This window comes from Cervus canadensis, chromosome 6, assembly GCF_019320065.1.
Source record: "Cervus canadensis isolate Bull #8, Minnesota chromosome 6, ASM1932006v1, whole genome shotgun sequence".
NCBI lineage: Eukaryota > Metazoa > Chordata > Mammalia > Artiodactyla > Cervidae > Cervus > Cervus canadensis.
Genome location: NC_057391.1, coordinates 38,692,106 through 38,710,158, shown reverse-complemented (window position 1 = coordinate 38,710,158; position 18,053 = coordinate 38,692,106). Strand labels below are relative to the sequence as shown.

Here is an 18,053-nt window from a genome sequence, read left to right as displayed (position 1 = left end):
GTACCTGGTCAGGTTCACAGGTGTCAAAATTTAATGGTTTCTGGAGGGCAGCTGTAGCCTGTCACATCTGTGTGGTTTTCTGTGTACACGTTCAGGTTTGGGACTTTGACACTGCACAGAAATTGGTGGGGATTTTTTTCCCCCAATTACCAGCTCTTCCCTTGAGGAGGAGGACTTATTAAAAAGATTGCTGTTCAATTATGCTTCTGTTAACAAGTGACTAGTGCTTCAGCTTAATACCTCAGGTACAGTTTTAAACTTGCAAAAACCTTCAAGGACTATGCTTATTAAACACAAGGTATAAATAACCTTCATTCTCTTTCTTTTTTCCCCCCTGCCCTGCCTCCACTTAAGTCGCATGATCGGTTGCAGGTTTATGGAGGACACAAAGACATGATTATGTGTATGACCATCCATAAAAGTATGGTGAGTTTAATTTGCCATGCCACATATTTGCCTTTGAATGTGTTTACTAAAAATTCTGCAGACTCTTAGTAATGTTACTACTTGTTACTTCCAAAAATGACATCTGTTTTTGCTATGCCTCATTATTGAATGTTTTCTATCTCTTGGTATTATAATATTGAGAAGTAACCCAGTAGTGCCCTTGAATATTCCATTTTTATTAAGAACTAAAATAGTTACAATAAAAAAATGTAATACCACCATTAAATAGAAGGTAAATTTAAGGTGTTTCCAGAAAAGAGTGGTGTTTTTTCAGAGACATTATGATCTGGACAATACATTGGAATAGAGTCAGGAGATTTGGTCAGTGTGGCATAGTTATAGCAGACCTAAAAGTAGAAGCTAACACATGTAACCCTACTAATCCTTGATTTATTTTATTTTTAAATTTTGAGGTTGAACCAGAATGGATATTTTTCTAACTTTAAGCAATAGAGCCTTTGTCCCAGTGAAATACAGAGGCCTGATATGTAATGCCCAGCAGAAGCCAGAACTACGCCAATTAAAATATAAGCAGTGCCTCTGAGCCCTGCCACTTCTGCTGTAAACAACAGTCCAAGGAATGGCTTTCTAAGGAGCATAGCTTCCAAGTATCCAGACTAGAAGCTGTATAAGATACTTTCCTATTATGGTACTCTGGGGCTGGTTTGGGTTTATGGTTATAGTTTCCTGTTGTAGTGCTGCCAGCTTTTGGCTCTTACTTTGAGGATGTTCATAGTATTTTATTGTGTGTTGTTTTGGTCTGATAATATAAACATTTTTCTCTAGATTTATACTGGCTGTTATGATGGCGGTATTCAGGCTGTGAGGCTAAATCTGATGCAGAATTACCGCTGTTGGGTAAGGATTGAAACTGTTCTTGTCACCAGACTTAGATGTTGCCCAACCCTAGGCCAATTTATAGATCTTCATTATCATTGGTTTAACATTTTCATATTGAGTCTTCCACCATAGGACAAATAAGCTTATTTTTTAAAAAGTACATAAAATGCTTCTGTAATTCTATAGTGAAAGTTCAATCTTAAGGTTAGATACAAACTATGTTTAAGTGTCCATCCAGAGGCTATTTCCTTTGTGTTTTTTATTTTGCTTTATTATTATATTAATACATGCCTACAAAAACATTAGTAGTACAGAAGTGTGTGAAAGAAAAGTGGAAGTGCTTATTTTCCTAACCTGCCTACAATATTTTACCCATTCCTCAGGCATTTACATGTATTAGTAGTTTGGTTTGTTCATTGGTTTTTGAGAAATAGACAGATAAAAATTTGCACTCTTGAACTTCTAAACCTCAGTTCACTAGACTAAATTTCATGGTTTTTATTTTAGAGTGGAGGATGGTAATTAAACCTCAAAACTTTCACACTGTTTCTTATAAACCTTAATTTGTTTCATCAGTTCTAATAGTACTGACCAGAGAAAAGTGGCTGGCACTGAATTTTTTTTCCCTAAACCCTAATCCCCTTTTCAGCATTGATGAACTGGATGCTCACATTTTAAAATTCGAGTTTAGATTTGTCTCTGGCCTAATTACTTTTCAACTTTTTATACATCACTATTTTTGATTTTTAGTGTTCTTAGTGAAGAAAGGCAAAATCTAGTAAAACAGTATCCAAAACATACAAATAGACTTAACTTATCTAGAAAAATGAGGAAAATACCTTCTGGTTTTAAAGCTGGGGGTATGAAACAGTGTTTACAGAAGGAATATTCAAAATGGCATTACTTTTTAGAAATGAACATGTTAGAATCATTTCTTAAAAGCCTGTGAGGAAAAAAAGCCAAAACAAGGGTCTTTATGCTTTCTGACTAACAATTGAAATATAGCCACATTTATAATACAGTTAAAAAAAAAAAAAGATCACAAGACTGTGATTCAGGTGATAAAAATTGTGAGTAAAGACAGGCTTCCTTGGCAGTTTTCTGCCAGTATTTCCACAAATGTAGTTTTCTTTATCAAACATTTGTGTTTTCAAGTTTACAAGCCAACAATTCTTAGAATTGTTAAAAATAACTCCAGTATTACAGGGAAGCTCTTTGTCTTTTTAAATAAATGGGCTGAGAAGCTCTTTTTATGATGGCAAGGTGAAGAATTGTTACGATTTACCACACTGACAACCTGGAGGGCTGGGATGGAGGGGGAGGTGGGAGGGAGGTCCAGGAGGGGTATACCTGTGGCTAATTCATGTTGACATATGGCAGAACCAGCAGGATATTGTAAGGCGATTACCCTTCAGTTAAAAATAAATCTTTTAAAGAAGGATAAGTATAGTTTAAATTGAATTTTATTTAATCTGTCTGTCAGTATTTGCTAACAGCTTCATTATTTAAAGACGTAATGGCTACATTAGTGCTTTGCCTTCTCAAAATACTGAACTATCAAAAGACTTCCCAGTCTTTTCAGAGTTTCTGAATAAATTCATGATTAATTTGGTTGCCTCTGGCTTTGTTGAATTTGCCAGCCAAGAATAAAGAATAGGGGCATACTCATAGGATACAACGAGGAATATTGTCATTGCATGTTTCCCGTACTCTTTATAACTTACCCTTTCCAATCTCTCTCTCTCTAGTGGCATGGCTGCTCTCTGATATTTGGTGTTGTAGATCATTTAAAACAACATTTGCTGACTGACCATACAAATCCAAACTTTCAAACTCTGAAATGTCGCTGGAAGAACTGTGATGCTTTTTTTACTGCTAAGAAAGGATCCAAACAGGTATATCAGTGGGATTGAGGTCAACCCGGGGTCATTTGACTGCTCAGAGCAGGGTTCAGTAAACCTTTTCTGCCTTATTAGAATGTTCAGACTTGCAGTAAACAGGGAGAGTGTAAGGATTTTTCTTTTTATTATTAATATTATTCACAGATTTGAGAGATAGCTTAATGAGATTTCAAGTGAAGAATTAGGTAATTTCTGAGAAAGTGCCTACAGAGAATGTTTTCACTTGTTCCAATCCAGTAACTGAACCTAGAGGTTTATTACAGCATTCTTGTGTTAAGAACTCAAGTGCACAGTTCCATGTGAATTAAGAGTGATGGGTCCTAACTGCCTTTCATAGATCACAGATCTATGGGAAGCTCTGGGAAGCTCTCCGTGGCTTTGACTTTCTTTTGACCTACTACCAACCTTTCTCTCATGGGTCCTTTTCCCTTTATTTCTAGGATGCTGCAGGACACATTGAACACCATGCTGAGGATGACAGCAAAATTGATTCATGAAGTTTTTTGCCTCCCATGTTGGGAAGTCTTTAGTTGAACTAATATCACATTGGCCCCTTACACAGGCCAGTGTCCTCCTTTCCCCAGTGAATCAGGGAAGGAGAAAGTGGTTACTAGCCAGGCTTACTACTAGCATAAGTCTGGGCAGCTCTATGGGATGATAGGTTATACTTCTGAGTTTTTGCTGGAGGTTTGTGAGATTTAAACAGATGTTTAAGGAACCATACTCTTCTGGGACAGCATGGCATATAGTAATTTATGCTACTGGTGTTCTCCAGATGTTTATTAAAGACACAGATCTTAATTGGTTACCCAGTTTGACCCTAATCACACATGTATTTTATTGATTTCAGTTTGTAATTTTTAGTTTCTGTTCTTAATGATGGTTTAAACCAATAGTCACGCATTTAAGTACAAATTTGTTCAAATGTTAGGTTTTTAGGATCAGTCTTAATTTCTCCGTAATTATTGCAATCAGTTAATTCTGACCACTGGGTATTTTAATTGGAAGCAACTATTTTCCTTTCTTAACAATTATGTACAATGTGTTTCAATATTCTCTTCTTAGATGGACAGAGCTGGCTTTCAATGCTAAAGGGACACACAAGAGATTTTTAACAGCTGGAGTAGCTGCTCTGCTGATTTTATTTTAGGAGCTCAGACAGCAGATCACATAATGACAAGTCCTTGCAGACAATAATTCCTATTGAACCTCCACAGATTTTGATTAAGTCCTTGGTTCAAGGCAATGCACAGACCTGCCATCTACTTGGAGATCTCACTGTTAGACCTGGGTACTCCCTGCAGGTATTGGCAGGCTGTTTGAACTGGAGGTGTAGCCTTTGTCTTTCCAGGTTCTGACTCTCCAAGTGGGCAGTGGGTTTGAAACCTTTTAGTTTGGTTCATTGCCAACCCCTCTCCCATTCTCTGGTTGTGCCTAGACTGACAGCAGCCATCATATAGTTCCTCTGGGCTCATGAGGTATTTTCCACCCACCCACAGTACACAAATGGGGGGATCAGGATAAAGCATCTGAATATAGTTTTTAAGGCCTCAAGCAGACTTCTTAAAGACCAGTGTATTGCCTTCACCTCCCCCACTAAGCTGAGAAGGAAGGGTGGAGTGGGGTGAAGGGAAAAAGACTCTCCCTATCCTTCAAGAGCAGCCAAATTAACAAAGCCTTCTTGACACCGCTTTGTTTTTGAATTCTCTCTGGACTCTTAAGCGTAGCCATAGAGGTGTTACTTTCTAGCCTTTTGTTTCTGTGATCGTCAAAACTCTGAAAGATTCTACAGAGAGAGGGAGGAGAGGAGAGAAGAGCCAAGTGCCACATACCGAGTTCCGGATGTGATGCCCACTCTTTCCTAGAGGAGAGCAGCCAGGTTTATCTCCACCTACCTTAGTGTACATGCTTCTTCTCCCATGTCTTTACTCAGGCTCTCGGGCAGGGGAACTTCACCTGGAGTTCATGGATAGGTTTCATGAGGGTATTCAGAACCCCTGGAATTGAGTGTAAGACTAAGTAGCTGTTCTTTTTTCCCAGGAAAGCCTCTGGTGGTTCCTACTGGATCCAAAATAAATAAATAAAGAAAGAAAGAACTAATCTGGAAAAAAAAAAAAAAGAACTAATCTGGGAGATACATCTAGATGATGAATGGCCCCATGAATTATTTACTTCTGTCCTTATGAACAGCAGGACTCTTGTGTTGACCGCATTACTGAGATTTGCATGATATTTGAGAGAGCAGAGAAGATCTTTTTGCATAAAGTTTATGAGTGCTGTTTCTGTCTGAGAACAAGCATTCCCTTCTCTTACCTGATTTCCTGTACACGTGACCAGAGAAGCTAAGCTGTTCTGTGGGTTTGGGAATGGTGACTCCTAGGAAAGTACATTTGGATTTATTGCTAAACCTGGCATTTCCTTTGGACTGTAGTGAACCCACATTCCCACATTGGCTGAGCAGTGTGCTGAGAAAAGTCTTGCATACTCTGTTGCATAGGTGCCCTTCTGTTCTGCCTGAGGACATGTCTGAAAAGATGAGAGTGGTGGAGCCTTTGTACAGCAGGAAGGGGATATGTGAGGTGTTGGGCAGTCGTGGGGAACTGTTGTAGGTACGAACAGATTGATAGAATCAGTAAAAACTGATTTGAGCTTAACTTTGATAGAATCATGCACAGTCTATCTGCCTTTATGTGTGCACTTATGGATGTTTCCTGTACGTGTGTGTGTGTGTGGGCACCTATACTTAATAATACTTCTCCCCATTTCACAGGAATTTTCTTTGAAGCTGTAGCAATAATGTCTTTGTTTCAAGAATGTGTAAAACTCACTTAACACCAGGTTAGGTTAGTGTATTGCCCTAAATGCACTGTTGTAGCCATCTGTTTAGAAATAAAGGCACCATAAGCATCTTGGCTGCTTATGGTTGTGTGTTATTTTAAGTGTCTTCAAAGTTATGCAGAAGTCTTTTTTTTAAGTCTTCTATAATGTCTTGGCTGATTCTGGCCTTCTCTTCCCTCTCAGATTAGAGCAATGGTTCAGGGGTTTGTGTTGGCGCTGATATTTCATACTTAGTGGAGGAAGGAAATTGTTACATGACGTGACAAAACACAACTCATTTCTTCTAAGGAATCGAATGTTAATTTTAATTACTTGTGTTTACTTCTGACAACAGAAGCCAAGAAAACCATAGCATAAATCCTTTTCTGTGTATATGCTAGCATTTTAATGGCAGTTTGTTCTGATGAAATAATCAGTGACTTCAAATTTTATCATGAAGTTTTTAATCAGGTTCAAAATTTTGGCATGCTACTCGACTCAGTATAAAGCAGTTAAACACAATACAAACAAAGGGTTGTCCTGACCTGATGTTACTTGAATTTGAGAGAACGTCATTGTTACTGCACTCCTGCTTTTGTGGAGAATTTGTTTTTCTGCCTCAGAAGTTGAGTGTTTAGCTCCTGACCTACCTATAATTTGTAGGCAACATTATTGCTATTTAAGTGATTATTTGCCTAACAAAGGGTTTTTTGTTTTTCTCTTTTTAGTAGATGATACAGTGGACAACTTTAGTGACTAGGAATGTGGATGATTTGGTGGGAGTAGGTGTACAATACTTAGCGGAATGGTAATGGTATATCTTATGGAAGAGTTCCATTTGAGGGGAAATCAAACTATATTGTGAAGTGGGATTTAAATAGCACATCCCCTCTGGTTTGCAGTTTATATATGCTGACTTATAAATTTTGTACCTGTTACCTAAAGGAGAGCTCCTAAAAACTGTTAAGGCCATGCCTGCCATGTTGTTAACAACAGTGATTTTATCCCAGCTGCAAATCCTCAGGATCCCGAGGATTTCAGAGATGCTGTCTGATTGATGGTCAGAAACAAGCTGTGGTGTAGGTGGTTTGGGCTATACTGCGTTCCATACATCAGTGGATGTGAGATCTTGATTAAACCAAACCTGCTACTAATCAGACAGTAACCGCTAACCTCACTTCCAACCCCCAACTCTGTGGCCCTGCCGGGTCTCATGGTGACTCACATTTCCCAGATTTCCTCTGAATTCACAGCAGTAGCCCAGTTGAATTGGGGGAGAAGGAAGCAAGGAGGAAAGGCTATTGAGGATCTTTCCTCCTGCTTCAGAGAAGTGCATGCCCTCGAGCTGCGCCAGTGCCCTTGGTGTCTTGATTTTTTTTTTTTTTTTAATTGAATATGGGTTAGAAGACTGAAATCAAATGACATTTGACTGCAAAATGTTTATAAGCAAATAGCTTAGCCTTCTTAACATTTTGGTATAAAGCTGTGAACTTCCTAACTTTGTAAAGCAACATATAAAGCAAATATAAGAGGAAAATAAAGTACTTTTACTAATTGTTTATTTTTGTTACCTTATCTACATATTCACGGCCAACCCTTTTCCATGTTGATATAGAGATCAAGAAGGAAATTGGGTGGAAAATGCAAGATGGTTATAGATCATGGTCCAGATAAGCAGAGCAAACACCTTCATTTAAGGGTTTGTCTAAGGTCATACAGTAGGTCAGTGTTAGTAGAGGAGCTCTGCGCCCTTACAGTCCGCTAACTTGCGCTTCCAGTTAATAGTGACCCATTTTGTCTTGATCTAGACACCAACAGCTATTCCCCTTCCTTTCCTGGTGTATCTTGGAAAGTATTTGAGTGATTCCTGTGCTCAAGAAATAGCAAAAAGGCTTGATTAAAGTGGGGTTTGGGATTTGTGTTTGTGTGGGTGTGTGTATTTTCCATTGCTGTATTCTGAAACTAGAGCTCTATACCTGATGGGTGAGATTGGAGCTACTCAGTCTTGCTGTAGCTCTCAATGTGAGAAAACAAAACACAATCAAACCAGCAAAACATATGCCTTTATTTAGATGAACTTTTTTCAGAATGCAACCTAACTTATGAGTCAGATAACCCAAAGTGTCCAAACCTCTTTTCACTGAACTAGTTTACTCCAGCGCAGGCCCATCCTGAAACAATCAGGCAGAACCAAGTGCTCATTGGGCTGCTGTCCCACTGGTGGGAGAACATAGAGATGATGGGGCGGACGTGGGGTGGGGGTGGGGGTTCTAGCACCAGGAAGTACTGAGTGCCATTGGCAAATGCTTCTGCAAACAGCTGCGAGCATCTAAGGAGAGTACTTGTCGTCAGAGCTGAGGCCATCAGACTCCAAGCAAAGCTCTCACTGGCCTGTGGCTAGCCGAAGCAGACAGAGGCACTTGGCTCCATGTGGCACAGGGACAACACAGCTCTCCCTTCCCCATTCCTTAACTGAAGGGCCAGGCTGGGCCTGACAAATGGATAGATGCCCTAAGGCTGGGAGGGAAGTGAGTAGAGGAGGAACTAGACTGATGAGGTGCCTGGAGGCTTCCTGGGGGTACAGCAACAGTGTCCTTTGAGGTAAGTGACTTTAGCTCTGTTGGATGAAGTTGAAATCCTGAGTGATCCTCCATGCCTTGGATGCAGCCAGCTTGGTTCAGGCATACATGGTGAGCTGCAGCCACTGCAAGAGGAAGTCCCAAGATCAGAATGCACATAAAACAAGAGAGCCAAGCCCTAGAGATTTAAAGAGTAGAAGAAAAGGCCAGTCCCAGCATGCCAGACACTGGGAAGATTTCCTGAGAAGCATCCTTCCCACAGATCTCCTCTAGAAAGTACAGATTTTCCAGCATAAAGCCATAACTGAGGCTTCCTTAGAGCCTTCCCCTAATACGCGTTCCCCATGACCACATCCTGCTGAGCTCTGAGCTTCCCTTTATCATCCCATCCCTCCACCTCAAATTTTAAAGTGCAGGGGGAGTGTACTGTTTCTGTTAGGCTTTACCTCGAGAACGTTGAGTTTGATGATACCGTCCCCATCCTTGTCAAATGCATTGAAAGCTCCTGCTCGGAAGAATGCACAGACCAGAGGCCAGTTAAAGGCACTCCCCCCACCCCCCACCCCCAACCACTTCATCTTTTCTTAAGAGGACCATGTGCCCGATGCTGCCCTTCAGCACCAAAATAGGCCAAAGTATCACCAATAACTGTCCCTTGCTATCCCATTCTGAGCCTAAAGAGGGCCTCCACCTTTGTTCAGCCTGAACAGTAGACTGGGATTTGTCCAGGGTCATATAGTGAGGTCAGTTAGTGGAGATTCCCTCCACCACCGGAGAGGGAGCAGGGAGGCACAAGAGAGCAGAAGGGTAGCTGTCCACTTACTGAACATGCCCTCCAGCCTGACAAAGCAGCAGATGAAACTGTCGAAGTCAATGTTCATGTGCTTGTCTGCATAGCGCATGGTAATGATATCGTAGAGCTGGTTGTTGAGGTGGAAGCCTGTGGGGGAGAGCACAGGAGAGGAGGAGATAGGGGTGAGTCCTCAGGCCTGCTTGCTTTCCCCTTAGGACCTCCTGGTCATGCTATGGCCTAGGAGAGGAGAACAAGAAGCTCCTTCTCATCCCTTTCTCTGGTAGGGCCCCAGTGGCCCAGTCCGCCCCTCTCATCCCCGCTCCTACCACCTCCCATCCGCATCCTGGCCACTCCACTTCTTCCCCATACCTGCATCATTGACTGCATTGCGCATCTCGTAGCTGTTGATGGTGCCGGATTGGTCTGTGTCATAGTGTTTGAAAATTTTCTGGCAATAGAAAATTTGAAGACAGAGGTCACACACTCAACCTCTGAATCAGTCCCTTCCTCACTCCCACCCTCTTTCTCTCATCCCACCTGCCACGTCTTAATCTTCTTCCAGAGGTGATGAAACTCTTGCAGGTTCAGTCTCCCAGAGCCATCTGTCTGGAGGAAGGAGGTCAGGGCTACAGGGCACATAGCAAAATCCTGTCTTGGGAGCAGACCTTCTGGGGGGCTGTGCAAGGAAGGTCCTCTATAGGAGGGCTTTGCCCAGGATATCCACCCTTGCCCTGACCTAGTGTTTAACACCCCCCTCCATGCTTCCCTAGTCAGAATCAGTGCCTGCTCTAGAACCCAGGAAACGTTTCTCCAAGGACCACTCTTTTTGGGTAGGGCCTCAGAATCTCAGGTCTGAGGTTGAGAGCAGGGGCCAGTGTTCTCCCAACTGTGCTTCCTCCAACAGCTCCTTAAAGACCAGCAGCCAGGAAGTTTAGCGCAGGGCCTCCTTAAATCTTTGCTTGAGCATGAATTTGGGCCCCTGTGCTTGACTGGGCCCCCCTCACTGTTGCCCTAGCCCCAGAAGACTACATAGGGGCTGCCGACAGGGCTGGGAAAGGGTGGCAGGAAGGATACATCCATGAGAGCGATCATGCTACGGCAGGACTCCAGCGTGAAGCCTTGTGTCTTCAGGTCCTTATCTGAGAGGTATGGAGAAGAGTGAGGAGCTGCCTTCAGATAGCTGGACACACACCACCCCCACTGCCCACCTGCCCTTGCAGAATTAAGCTGCTCACGTTTGTTCACAACTCTGTTAAGGACGTTCTTGAGCTCATCTGCACAGATCTCCATGTCCTGAGGAGGAAAGGGGAAGAAAGTCATGGTTCAAGAGTGCAGCAGCTGATGGAGCATAGTCTTTGCAAATCAAATCCCGGCCGTCCATGCTTGTATAGTCCATGACAGGGCTGTTCTGTCATGGGGAAGCTGGGGCTTTTCTGATGAAGACACTGTACCTTCAGCTGTCTAGAAAGCAGTGGGCAGCTCAGAGCCACCCAGTGGGTGTGTTGGTCTAGAACTCAAAGGACTTCACTTGTGGATTTCTGTGCTACACTCATATACCCCGTTTCCACCAAAAACCAAAATGACCTCCACTGAACGATCATGAAATAACTGGCAAATTGAGCAATTCATCAAGGAGAGGATGTCCGAGTGAGTCAGAGTTGGAGGTACTCACGTCGCCTGCTATCTGCCTGAAAATATTCCGGAACTGCCGCTGTTCCTCACTTTCCTGGTCAGTGTTGCTGGGCTCTGGCTGTGGAGGCACAAAGGAAAACTGCTCGGTGGGGACCAGGGAGATGGACAAACCTGAGAGGAAAGTTCCTTCTGGGCTGAAGGAGCCAGGGTGACTAAACCAGCCGTAGGTGGCAGCAGGAACTGGGTACAGAGTTGATGCTCTTCTTTCTTGGTTGAACCTACTGATCTGGAGTGAGAATCATCTAGGTCCCAATGACCCTTCACTCCGTACCTCCCCAGCCTCGCCAGAGGAGGTATATCAGCTGTGCAGACACGTAGACAGCCGCCTTGGTCCTCTTCCCCCATCCCCACCAGCTAGAGCCCTCTCCTCCTTTTACAGCCTGACCGTCCCAACCAAACCAGCCCCAGCAGGACAAAGCGGGCCAGGCCAATCTGATACCTCCAGCCGTTTCTGCCATCAAGGCCAAATCCTCAGAGGACCCTCCTCCCCTCCCCACGCTGCTGCATGGGCACCACAGGGGAGATGTCCCTGGGTTTATCTGGAATCTGGCCTGTCAGTCTCACCTCCTGTATGCTTTATATGACCCCCTGTCCTCACTCCAGTCTAACACTGTCCCCTGAGCTCTGGAGGACTCCACTTCCGGTGTCACCCCCCCTTCCCACTACTATTCTTTATCTTCCCCATTGTTAATGACACCAGGAAACAAGCTGTTCTGTCTCAAGCTGTGTCTGTCACAGGCTTTGCATCCCTCTTCTCTCATCCTCCTGGCTGGATGGGCTTCAGCAGGGAAGCTCAGCCTGTCCTTCCCAGGACCAGCTTGGCGTGGCAGCCAATCCCAAGACATTCATCCAAGCAACACCCCAAATTTTAGGAGAATTTGATGAGGGAAAATGTCAGTGGGACAAACCTAAACCTCTAGATGTTAAAGGGACACCCCACCCCTATGGCCCCTCCAACCCCCATGCACTCCTTGAACATAGGCCTTGGCTGTGTACAGGCCACCCCACTCATGCACATGCTCAGAAACCTGTGGGGATTTCGCTTCCTTATCAGGGCTTGCTTTGTCTTTGCCCTCCTCTGTTTCCTGGTCCACACCCAGCTCCTTATTGCTGTTTGCTCTGTCTGAAACGAAGATGATGGGCTGGAGAGAAGAGGGGAAAGGGGAGGGGGCAGGAAGGAAACAAGGATTACTGGCTGAGTGGGCACATGAGGCAACCTCTCTCCTGGAGCAGCTTTGTCCAGTAAGGGGGGGAAGAGCAGAGCTGGGTCTTCTTGAACCTCTGTTCAAGCTCCATCTCTGCAACTAACAAGCTGTGTGACTTGGGGAAAGATGCTCGGTCTCTCTGGACCTAAGTTTCTTACCTCCCTGTAGAGTTATGAGGATTAAACATGGTAGTTAGTACACGCGACAATGCTGAGAATCCTAAAAGCAGCATGGTATAGTGCAGTGATTTTCAAGTATTTGGTAGATTTTTTTTTTTCAAATGGAAACCTCGTTCAAATTAAATTTCCCCAGAAGCTCTAAAAACAGGGCTTCTCTGCTTAATGAAGAGGGCAGAGCTCTTTTCCCTTGGCACCCCCACATCACCATGGCAGCTATTGAGGCTTCTCCAAGGAACCTCTAGGACTTGGCAGAGGACACATTGAGAGAAGAACTATCTACATGGTCACTGAGTGGGGTCAGAATACTTGACTGGAGTCCCAGCCGTGCCCCTCCCATGAAAAATATCCTCTGGCCTCGGTTTACTCGCCCATTAATGGGGGTGATAAAACCTGCTTTGCCCTTTTCATAGGGCTCTTGTGGGGATCACACAAGATACTGAATGTATGATTGTACTGGGAAAGCATTTAAGATGCTGCCCAAATAGAAGGGGTATTTGCCAGACATGCTCGTGCAAGTGAGGAGAATGTGAAAGGGTGGAGAGCGGCTGCCATGCTGTGGTGGCACTGGTTGGGGTATACATCCCATGGAGAAAGCCGGAGGAGGAAGGCAAGGCTCCTGTCAGTGGTGCAGAGAACAAGGGGCAATCAAAGTCTCTCAGTGCGTAAGAGTTCCTGAGCACTCTTGAGTTCCCGTTTGCCTTTCCATACTGTTCCTCTAGGGCAGCACCAATGGACAGACCCATGGAGAGTGCTTCCCCAGCTTTGGCTCCCAGCAGGCCCCAAATACCTTGGCTTGCTCTGCTTTCCAAGCAAGGGGTCTTGTTCAAGTAACTGATACCTGTAGGGAATCTCAGAGCAAGTGTGGCTAGCAGTCTGAGGCGGGGAGTGTGGCCATGGGGCACCTCCACCAGGCACACAACTTGGGGCCCGAGTGTGGGTCTGGGCCACACAGGCCATGGAGTGTAAAGGTCCAGCACCGGAGAGCTGAGGGCGAGAATCACGGGTTCAGAGCAAATATGGTTTACAGTTCAAGTTTCCCCACTCATTAGTTGTGTGTCCTCAGACAAGGACTTCTGAATCTTTATCCTCATCTATAAAAGAGGGATCCTGACAGCACCTACCTTGTAAACGCTGTTGTAACTGAACACAATGTATATTTTACCCCCAGCACAGGGCCTTAATATGCAGTTGGTGCTTGGTGAATGTCAGCTCTGGTCTGCACCAGCACCAATGCTTGGAGGACCCCTATGATGGATCCTTCCAGACGCTGTCATGAACACTAACACCAAACGTTTTCTGATGTCCTATGGCTATTGCTCCATTGCTGTGAGGATGCCCAAAGGTCAGTCATTTCTCGATGGCACTCTGGGTGACCAAACCAAAGTTGTAAAAGGGGTAACATTATTGTAGACATTACTGCCCTGAAGACCATGGGGGAAGTTATGAGGTGAAAGGAGCAAGGATGGGTTGATTGTAATCTCAAGTTCCAAAATTACACATAAAAGCTTTCCTCTGAGGCCCCAGAGATGCTTTTAGCATGCATGGTTAGCTTTAGTGATGATGTCCCTGCAGCAGAGTGGTCTTAACCAGGACACCCAGGAGGGCAAGCTCCCCAGGTATCTCTCCTTATCTTTCCCCCTGAAGCCAGTCAAGTTGAGCAGCTCCTCTGGGGCCATGCACGTGAAACTTCTCTTCCCCTCTCCCCTTTCCCATCTGGACATGCACAGCAAGCAGAGTCCATCAGGGCCCATGACTTCGAGGGGCTTAGTTCAGAGAGAGAGGTCACCATCTAGGAGGGAGTTGGCAACCTGCTTCACCTGAGATGATAACCCTGGCAGTGACAGCCCCTCTGGGTATCCTCTGCTACCCCCTTCCCCAGAAGGCTAAGGAAAAAGGAGTGGGGAGCAGGCAGGGAAAACAGGAGGAAGGAGGAGCTGTCCTGTCTGCAGAGCAGGCACTGGTGTCGGAAGACAAGGCCCTCCCCTGCTGCCATGGAAATCCTCACACAACTCCGTCACTGCTCCCCGAGAACCAGGGCCCATTGCCATTCCCACAAGAATCAAGTCTAAGCTTAGCTTAGTCACACCCACTTCTGAGAAAGAAGAGGTTCTCCTGTGGGTTTTTGCGGGACTCCCATGTCAGGCCCATTTTCACTGGTTGGCCACGTTCCCTCTCTCTTCTAAGCAGGCAGCAAAGTGTGTGGTTCAGAGCACAGACTGCGGAGCCAGACCTCCTGGTTCCAAGGTGACTCTGCCACTGGCTGTGTGGTCTTGGGCATGTTGGTCAATCTGTCTGTACCTTTCCTTCCTCTGAAAATGAAGGTAATCATAGTACAGGCATCCCTTGCTTTATCATGCTTTGCAGATACTGCATTTTTTACAAATTGAAGGTTTGTGGTGATTCCATCTGGAGTAAGTCTTATCGGTGCCATTTTCTGAACAGCACTGTGCACTTTGTATCTCTGTGTCAACATTTTGGTAGTTCTTACGATATTTCAAACTTTTTCATTACTATCTTATGGTGATCTATAGTCAGTATTCTTTGATGTTACTACTACAACTTGCTGAAGGCTCAGATGATGATCAGCATTTTTTAGAAATAAAGTATTTTTAATTAAGGTATGTACTTTTTTTTAGTTTTAATGCTATTGCACACTTAATAGACTACAGTATAGTGCAGACATAACTTTCATATGCACTGGAAAACCAAAAACTTCCTGTGACTTGGTTTATTCTGATACTTGCTTTTTTGCAGTGTTCTGGAACTGAACCACAATACCTCTGAGGCCTGCATGTACCAATCTCATAGAGTCATTGTGAGGATGGAGAGAATCCATGGAAAGCACGTACAACAGTGGCTGGCTCATAGCCTCCACTCAGCAAGTGTAAGCTATCAATGCTCTGCACCCATAGCTGCCAGAGGAGCTCAGAGAAGGAGGAGGAGGGCTGGGGAGAGGAGGCAGGTCCAGTGCACGCATGCTCACTCTTACACACTCACACCATGTGCTGTCTGCCCACTCACCCCGTTACACCCACCTTGGTTTTTTTCTTTTTCTGCACAAGAAAAGAAAATAATAAATGCAATATAAGTGAAAAGCAAGTTCCCAGAAAACCCAGTGGCTTTTGGCTTCCCTGTGAACCTGGTCCTCAGTGTCAGGTGAAGTTCAGAAATCTGGGTCATGTGGAGCCGAACGGGCCTGGAGGGTAAAGGGAGAAGAGAATTCTCCAGGCCCAGACACCGGCAGCTGATACAGCTATGCTTTTATAGTCCACTCTGCTATTGGTCGTGGCCAAGGAAGGGGAGCTTCTGGCAGATGTTCTGTATTTTTTAATGAAGTTGGTTACTAAAACACCCCAAAAGTGACTCACCTAAACTGGCCTGAAAATGAATTTTATTTGATTTATAGAGTTTTTGGTTTTTCGTTAAAATTAGAAGGTCAGGGCTTCCCTGGCGGCTCAGACGATAGAGTCCACCTGCAATGCAGGATACCTAGGTTTAATCCCTGGATCAGGAAGACCCCCTGGGGAAGGAAATGGCAACCCACTCCAGTATTCTTGCCTAGAGAATTCCATGGACAGAGGAGCCTGGCGGGCTACAGTCTATGGAGTTGCACACAGTCAGACACAACTGAGTGACTAACACTTTCACTGGCAGCAGGCATGAACCTGTGACCCCGTGACAGCAATCTGAGGAGCTGAGAGCAGCAGCTCTGCATCCCCAGATTGCCACAGTCACCATCACTCCAGCGGTCTGAAGCCAAGAGGACTACAGGCAACTGTACCCACGCAGGGACACCAAAACCCCACAGGTGCCTGCTCTGCTCCGTTAGGTGACATACGAATTCAGGTAAGCTTTTGAGTTTGCTGCACCTGATAAATACACTGCACTGATTACTGACATCTGAAAGATAAATAAGTATTAAGACAGCATCAAATGCACTTAATACTAAAACCAACATCTGTGATAATTCAAAAGGCCCTTGGGGATCTGCCACTAGCACAGGGTCAGGGTTAGAACCATGAGCGTCACTACCCAGAAGACAATTCAGTGGGGTATTTGCTGTCCTCTTATTGGCCCAGGACACACCAGCAGAGCCCAAGGGACTATTTATTCACCAAAGCGCAAAGTCCAAGGCAGTCATAAGACTCCTCTCCATGGAGACTCCAGCAGACACCAGCTCTGTGCTCCTAACCCTGGGCCTCCCACCCCCGGGGACAGGCCTCAGCATGGGGTAGGGGTGAGAGCCTGACTCCACTCAGAGAATCTGGCTGTGAGTTCCAGCCTTGCCACTCACAAGCTCTGTGAACTCAAAGAAACCACTTAACCCCGCTGAGCCTCTGCTTCCTTACTTGAAAACCAGGGATAATAACTTTATTACATGTCAGAAACCTTTCAAACATCAGAGAGATGACACATATGAGAAGTACCTTGAAGATGTAAAACATATGAACCATAGCCATTTAAAGGCCTGTGCTATGCCAGACCCTTCATGCACATGATCTCATCGATTCAAACCTCACAAAAGCCCTGTAAGGCATGTATTATTAATATCCCCCCTATTTTACAGAGTAGGAAACTGAGTCAGAAGGGTTACATAAGTCGTCTAGGTCACCGGGCTGGCAGGTGGAGGACCTGGGTTTTGATACTGACTCCAGAGCTGGTGTAGTGCTGCCTTTTTTCTGTGTGAGATTCTAATTCATAAATCCAGTGCTGGCTGTAGCTGTTGTCACCCCTTATTCCTGTGGCCTTGGTCCCTCCCTCTAATTGTTCAAACTGCTTTTCCTTCTAGGACTCTCCTCTGTCCTTCCAGCCCCTAGACTGACTAAATGGCCCCAGGACACAAGTCCCATGACTTCAGGCCATGCCACACAGAAGTTGCAATAACACAGAGTAATGACTCTGCACACCCCAGACTCCTGTGTCCCGCTGCTACCCCTCCATCACCCGTCTGTTCCCTGGTCCTGTCACATGTGAGAGCCAAACCACTCACCACTGGCCGATCCACGGAGATTGTATTCTCAACTTCCCTGTGAGGAACACAAACATGAGGGGGTCTCAGTGTCACCAGGTGCAAGTAGGACGCAGAGGGCTTTTGCTCAGGCCACCTGGCTTCTCGGAGCCAAGTCTGGACTGACCTCAAGAGAACCCCAGGGACTAACATCCCATACCACAGGTGCCATTCCCTGAAGCCAAGTGCAGACACAGGGCTTCTTTTTGGCTTTGTCTAGGTTTTCCCAGATGCATGACCCAGCCACCTATTCATGGACCTAATGCTTCTTTTAGGGACAGAGGTCAAAGTGGTAAGGGCCTATGAACTCATCCCCAGTGACCAAGAGGGCAGGATGTGGCCTTGCTGGCTTCCCTGGTCACCGTACCTAAAAGTTTAATCACCCCCCAACTGCTCTTATCCTTCTTCCCACTTTATTTTTCCTCCTTATCACTTATGTAAATCTAATATACTCTATATACTTTTTCCTATTACATGGTCGTCTCATGCTAGAATGCTAAATTCCATGAAGGCAGGGATTTCTTTCTGTTTAATTCATTGCTCTGTCCTCAGTGCCTAGAAGAGTGCCTGCGACATAGCAGGTGCTCAGTAG

The 18,053-nt window shown here is 45.0% G+C and overlaps 2 protein-coding genes across 6 annotated transcripts in view; one reads left to right on the top strand and one right to left on the bottom strand.

Annotated features, from left to right (window-relative positions):
- Positions 1-7,564, top strand: part of ZNF106 (zinc finger protein 106) — a 55,196-nt gene extending 47,632 nt beyond the window's left edge. For all 3 annotated transcript variants that reach the window (XM_043471576.1, XM_043471575.1, XM_043471577.1), the window contains 4 exons: positions 355-426; positions 1,234-1,305; positions 3,036-3,182; positions 3,629-7,564. In XM_043471576.1, the coding sequence (XP_043327511.1) occupies positions 355-426; positions 1,234-1,305; positions 3,036-3,182; positions 3,629-3,685 (348 nt within the window). In that variant the 3' untranslated portion in view covers positions 3,686-7,564. The remainder of the gene's footprint in view (positions 1-354; positions 427-1,233; positions 1,306-3,035; positions 3,183-3,628) is intronic.
- A 487-nt stretch (positions 7,565-8,051) lies between these two features.
- Positions 8,052-18,053, bottom strand: part of CAPN3 (calpain 3) — a 49,578-nt gene continuing 39,576 nt past the window's right edge. For 2 of the 3 annotated variants that reach the window (XM_043471580.1, XM_043471579.1), the window contains 11 exons: positions 17,444-17,480; positions 15,489-15,506; positions 12,098-12,211; positions 11,050-11,127; positions 10,613-10,670; positions 10,452-10,516; positions 9,915-9,983; positions 9,747-9,825; positions 9,408-9,524; positions 9,031-9,089; positions 8,052-8,709 (listed from right to left, as the gene is read on the bottom strand). In XM_043471580.1, the coding sequence (XP_043327515.1) occupies positions 8,683-8,709; positions 9,031-9,089; positions 9,408-9,524; positions 9,747-9,825; positions 9,915-9,983; positions 10,452-10,516; positions 10,613-10,670; positions 11,050-11,127; positions 12,098-12,211; positions 15,489-15,506; positions 17,444-17,480 (721 nt within the window). In that variant the 3' untranslated portion in view covers positions 8,052-8,682. The remainder of the gene's footprint in view (positions 8,710-9,030; positions 9,090-9,407; positions 9,525-9,746; positions 9,826-9,914; positions 9,984-10,451; positions 10,517-10,612; positions 10,671-11,049; positions 11,128-12,097; positions 12,212-15,488; positions 15,507-17,443; positions 17,481-18,053) is intronic. The other variant, XM_043471581.1, reaches the window with a different exon arrangement.